Here is an 8,636-nt window from a genome sequence, read left to right on the forward strand (position 1 = left end):
TGGAGTGCAGAATGATTCAGCCTACTTGTATGGGTCAAACTCTGCCTAAGGATATTCGACAGGAAATGGTATTATCAAAAGTAATTTGGTCGAGGTTGACTAGTAACCAATAGGACTTACCATCGAGCAGCCAATCATGATCGAGGTCGAGTATCAGAGGAGGCAGTAACGACTAGTTTAGTAGCAAGATCTTTAAGAGAATAATTCGTTGGATATTCTTTGTACTTGTACTTTTAAATTTAATTGCGGGCATGTTCCTATAAATAAAAAGTGGGAGAAGGTGAAAGGCATGTAATATTCTCTGATAAAAACATTCTTTGAAAATCAGACTTTCTCTCTAGATAGAATACAAACACTACCTTTCTAAAAAGATTCGATTGTCTATTATTCCACACATTTTCCATCAGATCCGAGAAGGGCCTCAATAATCTAGTATTTGTCTATCATTCATCATTGTCAGAAGGAGGAATCATCCACCTCGTTCAATATTGGGTGAATCGTTCTCCATATTTACTTTAATGTCATTTATTATTATTTATTGCTTGATATCCCCCTTCATTAATGATCTTGAAACATTAAATACGCGTTGTATTTAATCTCCTTTCAACGTTGCTCTACGTTATTCATATTAATTAATTATAGATCTGAAGTTATTATCATTAACTAGGTTTAACCTCTCATTATATAAATTTCTTTAGTTTAATCAAAGATCTATATTTTTTGGGCAAACAATTTGGCGCCGTCTGTGGGGATTTCCTAGTTAAAATTTTAGTTTCTTCTAGATCTATAACTAGCACACACACAAAAACGCAAAAACCCCTACTCTCTTGTATACACAGATCTAACATGGCAGGTAACAGAGAAGAAAGGATGACGGTAGTAGCCGATCTCACCACCAACCTCTTAAACACCATCAACGAGGTTTCTGAAACGGAGGGTGAAGATGTAACGCCAAATGCCTCTCCCAGACGAAGTGGCTCACCCCTCCCTCATGGTAGTATCACAACGTCCCACGGTAAAGGGGTTTCCACATCCATAACGGAAGAGGCGCCACCAGCAGTGAAGAAACTACTTGAGGCTTGGCTGACAAACACGCTGACCAACATCCTCGACAAGCCCGCCCAAAAAGCAATCAGAGAAAATGCGAGGACTTGCGTTGCACCAATAATGCCCGAGCAGTACGGCCCTCTCCCTCCAATAACAGGTATCACTCACAATATTAGTAATGCAGGTGACAACACCCTCACAGCCATTCTGAGAAAGATGGAAGAAATGGAAAATAAAAACAAAATACTTCAATACTAAATGAAAGAGCATCAAGAAAGGGTAGACAAAATACCGGGTGCCCCAAAACTCTTACCAAAAAGAGATGTTGGTAGGTTCGTGGAACAATCCTACAGTGATGAAGTTGCCCCGTATGCCATACCCAAAACCTTCAAAATGCCTCCTTATCTAAAAATATATGATGTACGATCAACCCTGAAGATCATGTGACTCACTACGTCACTGCGGTAAAGGGCAATGATCTCGCCAAAGAAAAAGTATCCTCCATCTTGTTGAAAAGGTTTGGCGAAACCCTCACCGGATGCGCATTAGCTTAGTATTCGCAGCTGCCCGCGCGCTCCATTGAAACATTCGAAGAGATAGCCGACAAGTTTGTAGCGGCCCATGCTGGAGCTAAAAGGCCGAAGGCAAGAGTGAACGGCATATTTGCCATCAAACAAGCACCCGGAGAGGTACTGAGGGACTTTCTCGCTCGATTCAACCGGGTAAGGATGACCTTACCAAATGTATCAGAAGGCATGGCTGTAGCAGCTTTCCAAAATGGGCTGAACAGAAACGGTTTGAGGGTGACCAAGAAGTTATTGAGTCAGCTTATGACATATCCCCCAACCACTTGGGATGTAATACACAATGCCTATTGTGCCGAAGTCCGTGCTGACGAAGACGACTTGAATGGGCCAACCCAACGGTTGACCTCAGTACAGGTCGAATCCAGGAAAGACCGAAGAAACTATGCCAAAAGAGATCTAGCAGCTCCACAACCCAACCGAGAAAGGCATCAACCATATATTAGGGGTGCCGTCATTCCCCCCCTCCCGTCACGAAGAAGGTCCATCTAGTCCAAGGACAGGGACTCACCGGAGCAAGAGAGGTATGCCCCATTTACTATCTGCTCACAATTTTTGTGTCTCACCTTGAGAAATAATCTACACATTGGAGAAACTCGGCCCAAAAGTGAAGTGTCCAAAAACGATGAGGTCCGACCCAAGCACCAGGAAGTCAAATGCCCTCTACGAATCCCACCAAGAGCGAGGTCATAAAACCGAGGACTGCATCGCTCTAAGGCAGGAGGTCGTGAACATGCTTTACCAAGGGTACTTGAAAGAGCAGTTGAGCGACCGAGGAAGGGCCAACTTTTCCCGAGGACGTGAACAACACCAGGGGCCGCCAAAACCACCTTCACCATCTCACACCATCCAAATGATCATCGGAGGCAGCGATGACGCATCGATCAACAGCGTAAAGTTCACCATGACCCACAAACTCAAACGGTCGATCACTCATGAACGGTACGATGAATTCGAAGAAAGTATCATCTTCAATAAGTCAGATACCCACGGTTTGGTTTTCCCTCACTATGAAGCTCTTGTTATCACTTTACGAATATTAGATACAGATGTAAAGCGCATTATGGTGGACGATGGGAGCGGCGCGTGCATTATCCACCCTCGAGTACTTGCACAAATGAAACTCGAGGATAAGATAGTGCCACGCTGCATCACGCTAACCGGTTTTAACAATGCAGTTGAACGAACATCCGGAGAAATCACACTCCCCGTCCTCGACGGCGGCGTCACTTTGGAAACCACATTCCACATCATGGACCAGGACACGGCATATAACGCTATAATAGGCCGACCCTGGATACACGCCATGAAGGCCATCCCCTCCAGCTTGTACCAAGTTATCAAATTTCCCACCCCATGGGAAGTGTTCAGCATACGAGGAGAATAACGCCCATCCCGAGAATGCTATCGCATCGCCCAGGATTGCACATATACCCAAAAATTGAAGGGCAAAGCAAAAGAGGCATAGCAATTAACAGGGTCGAGGTCGAGCAGTAATGAAAGAGAGGACGTCATCAAAGACCCCAAAATAATAGAGGCCACAGGATCAACCGTAGAAGACCTCAACCCCGTCCAACTTGATGATAACGACCACAGCAAGAGACCCTACATCGGCCACAAGCTTCAGGAACCAGGTAAATTTCATCATTTCTTAACTAATAACGCAGACTTGTTTGCCTTTTCCCATACAGACATGCCAGGTGTCCCGAAAGAGGTCGCGACACACAAGTTGAATGTCGACCCATTCTACCCCTGATAAGGAAAGTTAGGCGGAAGTTCAATTCCGTAATAAACGATGCAGTCCGCGAGGAGGTTGAAAAATTACTGGAAAACGACTCCATCAAGGAATCAAAATACCCCTAATGGGTTGCCAACGTGGTCATGGTAAAAAAGAAGAACAGAAAATGGCGGATGTGCATAGACTTTACAAATTTGAACAAAGCATGCCCAAAAGACTCATTCCCGCTACCCCATATCGACCAGCTCATTGACGCAACAGCCGGGCATGAACTGCTGAGCTTCTTAGATGCATACTTGGGCTATAACCAGATCCTCTTGGAAGAGGAGGAGCAGGAGAAGACCACCATCATCACCCACCAAGGAACGTATTGCTACAGTGTGATGCCTTTCAGACTGAAAATTGTGGGGACCAACGGTTAGAGAAAAGAATGTTCAAAGACCAACTCGGAAAAACCATGGAGGTCTACATAGAGGATATGTTGGTCAAGTCCAGAAGAAAGAAGATCACATCGACCACCTGAAAGAGGCCTTCGACATACTCAGGCGATATGGGATAAAACTAAACCCCGAAAAGTGTGCGTTCAGCGTAAAAATAGGTTCAGAAGTTGACCGGTCGCATCGCCTAGTCGAGATTCATCTCGCGATCGTCTGACAGGTGTCATAAGTTTTTCGGCGTACTCAAAAAGGACAACGGTCTCCTATGGACTTTCGAGTACGTTCAAGCCCTGAAGGAGTTAAAGGCTTATCTATCATCACCACCATTGCTTGCCAAAGCAGATCTTGGGGAACGTCCCCTCGTCTACCTCGCCGTATCCGAAGTAGCGGTGAGTGCAATCCTGGTCCAAGAAGACAAAGGTACGCAATCTCCCATCTATTACATTAGCAAAACCTTAATCTACGCCGAGACGCGGTACCCTCACCTTGAAAAACAGGCACTAGCCTTGGTTGTAGCTTCACGAAAGCTTAGACCCTACTTCCAAGGTCACCCCATCTTGGTAGTCACGACTTTCCCCTTGAGAAGTATTTTGCATAAGCCCTAGCTATCGGGAAGGTTATCTAAGTGGGCCATAGAATTAAGGAGCATGATATAACGTATCAACCACGGATGGCAATAAAATCACAAGTCCTCGCCGACTTCAGCACAAAAATAATGCCTGAAGTCGAAAAAGAAGCCGCCCATGCTTCTCCGCAAACACAAGATCAATAGATTTTGTATACCGACGGCGCTTCCAATGCGTCAGGGTCCGGACTGGGACTCGTGCTCGAGGTCCTGATAGGCGAAGTAATTTGCCAGTCCATAAGGTGCCTGTATATGACTAACAATGAGGCCGAGTATGAGGCCGTGATTGCAGGATTAAGGCTAGCACTCAAGTACAGAGCGAGGCGGGTCATCCTATGCTGCGACTCGCAGCTCGTCGTCAACTAAGTCACAAGGACTTTCCAGATCAAAGAGCAAAGGTTGCAAAAATACCAAGCCGAAATTTGCAAATTACTACCCGAGTTTGATGAATGCAAGCTCGACCAAATCCCTCGGGCACAAAACACTGAAGCCGATGGCCTCGCCAAATTAACGGCAGCCACCAAAAGTATAACCGGCAAAGGAAACGTGGTTACCCTACTCCACTCGTCGATAGATCAAATTGAGGTAAGGACTATAAATCTAACTTGGGACTGGAGCAACCGTATCATTACATACTTGCAGGATGGCGTACTCCCATATGATAAAAAGGAAGCCAAGAAACTTTGGATGCAAGCGGCCAGGTACAACATCATTCACAATGATCTATACAAAAGGATGTACGGCGGCCCCTAGCGAAATGCTTGGGCCCAAATCAAACGCGGCGCGTCCTAGAGGAAGTCCACGAAAGCCATTGCGGGGCTCATTCCGGCAACCGAATGCTGGTCAGATACCTTATACGGGCAGGTTACTACTGGCTTACTATGAAAAAAGGTCAAGGTCAGACCACTCAAAGTCGGGGATTACGTGCTCAAGGCCAAAACACAAGCAAGCAAAGACCCGCGAGAGGGCAAACTGGGAACGAATTGGGACGGCCCATACAAAATCACAACAGCAGAAAACAAAGGGTCATTTCAACTAGAAACAATGGAAAGAAAACTGCTACCGAACAACTGGAACGTCGCCCACCTTAAGTACTTCAACTTTTAAGAACAAGCGTCCTCCAAGTCATACTCATTTTCCCTCGCTTGAGTTTTATCCCAATTGGGTTTTCTCAAGGAGGTTTTTTGACGAGGCGATAAGGGGGACACTCCAAGCCGAAGTACAGATGGAAAAGGCACGGGACAGTCAATTCATCGCCCAACCTCTCGACATATCTCTAGGTTGCCCAATGAAGGGACTAGATAGATCGGGACTGGAATGCCAGCCTAAAAAATATGAAAATTTCTCCAAGTATGAGCAAAGCACAAATGTAGGTTCGCTTATGTTTCCAGAACATCATTGCCTCAGTATCCACTCGGCCCACGACCACAGTCGAATAAATAACATTCGACCTCGCTCTAATTAACTCACATTTGACCTAGCTCGAATTAACTAAAGTGACATTCGACCTCGCTCGAATTAACTCACATTCAACCTCATTCGAATTAACTAAAGTGACATTCGACCTCGCTCGAATTAACTCACATTCGACCTCGCTCGAATTAACTAATATTCGACCTCGCTCGAATTAACATATTCGACCTCGTTCGGATTAACTAATATTCGAACTCGCTCGAATTGACTCACATTCGACCTTGTTCAAATCAACACCTACCGGCCTCGGCCATGACCAAAACCAAAATTCTTATGATTAAGCCGACCAAATGATAAAACAAAGAAAAGAAGCATACAAGACCAAACAGAGAAAAGAATCATAAACGAGCAGCGAAAATAGCATTTCATACTTCAAAAATATTCTTTACAAGGGCTAAACAGGCGCCCACAAAAGTATGCACAAAAGTTACAAAGCAAACGAATAATTACTTGCCACCAGATCCAGCAGCGCCATCGCCATTAGGATATTCATCCTCGTACCAGGCGTCCTGCTCAATCCCATCCAAGTCTTCCTCGCCATTGCCGGGCCCCAGTGTAGCAGGGTCATAGCCGCAGGCGATCCGAGCTGCACGTGCCTTAGTACGGGCATTCTCAAAATCAGCCTCAGGAACTCTCCCCGCCGTCATCAAATCTCTGAATATATCTAGTTGGGCCTCGGCATAGATCCACTTCTCATATAAATCCCGCGAAACATCAGGATAAGCATAAGTGTGAGAGGACGGTTGGGACAACAATTGCGTCTTCTCGGCCTCGAGAGCGACGATTTGGTCACCAAGGATCGAGACCTCTTTCTCTAACCCCCATATTCGCTCTTCTCTGAGTCTGGCCATCTCCAAATCGTTTGCCCGCTTAGATCGGAGGACACGGATTGCATCCTCCAAAGCCTCCACTTTTGTCGAAGCCGCCAACTCGGCCTTCTCCAAATTCGTCGTCTTCTCGGCAACCTCGCTATTCAAAGCATCGGCGCTGACCAAACATTGCTCGAGTTCAGCACGCAGAGACACCACTTGGGCCTGAAGGTCCGCACATTGTGCCTCAATTCCCTTGCTCACTTCGAGCTCCTCTATTTGTCCCTCAACGCCGCTTCGAGGACGCTGCACTTGCCGATGACCCTCATCAGCTCGTCATCTTTCTGCTTTAGCTCGTCCCTGATGGCTTGGAAGTTTCGGTTCTCACCGAACAGCTTACAGATGTCGCGGTACTTGGTGCGGTATTCAAGGTACTTCCTCTTCGTCTTATTAAAAATGGTCTTGCGCCTCTCTTCTTGGAGAGCACTCTCAATCTCCAAAATAATGATCTGAAAAGAAAGAAGGAAAAGAAGAAAATCAGTTAAAGTCAAAGAGTAGAATGTAAGGCACGGAAATTAGAAAGGTCGGAAAACTTATACCAAGGGCGAGGCCGGCTATGCCCGATGACATGGCGGCATCGTCCAACGTCTCAAGGGTCCTGCCCTCCATTTCAGAGCAAAAGGGACTTAAGGAGGGGACTACATCTTCTGTATTTACCAGTAAGTCCCGATCCATAGGAACCAAGATGGTCCTCGAAGACCCAACTAACCTAACCTCAATGCGAGTAAACCCCTCGCTCAGCATCCGGACCTCGTCAGGATCTAGATCGGACCCTGTCTCATAGCGGCCCTCAGTAGCTCCTTCGCCTCTCTCATGAGTAGACATGGTGGGAATGTCGACTGGCCTCGAAGACGATGGCTCCTCTCTCAATACAGTGCCCGAGACTTCCGTCGATGACCCGCCAACTCCGACCCCAGCCTCAGGCAAAGTCACGCCTTCCACGGCCACCGGTGATAGCGGGACTTCAGACGGAGGGACAACATCGTTTTCCAACATGGCAGTGGTCGGCTCATGATCATCCCTCGAAGAATCCACTGCTCGGATGGTTCCATCACCCATATCTACCGACCTCCTTTTGCGAGGAATCAGATCTCCCTCACTCGGCGATGATTCATCTATTAAGTGCAGCACGAGAAAGACCGAAGTCTCTACTGCTGAGGCCGCCGACGATCGGCTAGATCTAGTTAATACTGGAGGTCGAGCAAAAGTGGTCGGCTGGGTAGGCTTGTCCGCAGTCGCAGTAAGGGCAGATCCCGTCGTAGTACTTATTTGGCGGAACGTAGGAGTAAGAGCCCTCGACCTCCTCGAAGCTCTCCGGCCTAACAACAAAAAGAAGGTTAAGAAGTCAACCCCCACAATACGATAAGAAGCAGAAGGCCGCAGCAATAAAAACTTAAAGCAAACAACTCACCGATCGTTGGGGGCTTGGGCCTAAACTTCTTGTGGAAGGCCGACCATTCACGGATCCCCACCGTATGGGGCAAGACCTGGAAAACCCAGTCATGAATATCTGCAACCAATTGAGGGGCCTCGGCCTCAGCTGAATAAAGAAAAAATGGAAAGATTACGCTACAGCCAAAATAAGCAAAATAAAAACTTAGTATAGATACTTACGAGCATAATTTCATGCCTTAGGAAATCCATTGGCATTTGTCACTACGTCCTCGGTCTTGACGTAGATGAAATTTAGCCAGAACCGACGATTTGCTTTAACATTCATCTTCACTACCAGGCTCTTACTTCTACGGTGACGAAGGTGTAACATCGTCCCCCTATGAAAACTGGGCGCAAAGAGATGCATCAGGTGGCGAATAGAAATTCCGCGGCCGGCCAATTCCGCGTACTTTGTCAGCATAAGGATGA

At 46.6% G+C, this 8,636-nt stretch overlaps 1 protein-coding gene across 1 annotated transcript; it reads left to right on the top strand.

The window, feature by feature from the left end:
* Positions 1 to 2,256: 2,256 nt before the first annotated feature.
* LOC138905309 (uncharacterized) lies at positions 2,257 to 3,018 on the top strand. The gene has a single exon (XM_070193820.1). The coding sequence runs from the start codon at positions 2,257 to 2,259 to the stop codon at positions 3,016 to 3,018; it is 762 nt and encodes a 253-aa protein (XP_070049921.1).
* The last annotated feature ends 5,618 nt before the right edge of the window (positions 3,019 to 8,636 follow it).

The sequence above is a fragment of the Nicotiana tomentosiformis genome, chromosome 2, assembly GCF_000390325.3.
Source record: "Nicotiana tomentosiformis chromosome 2, ASM39032v3, whole genome shotgun sequence".
Taxonomy (NCBI): domain Eukaryota; kingdom Viridiplantae; phylum Streptophyta; class Magnoliopsida; order Solanales; family Solanaceae; genus Nicotiana; species Nicotiana tomentosiformis.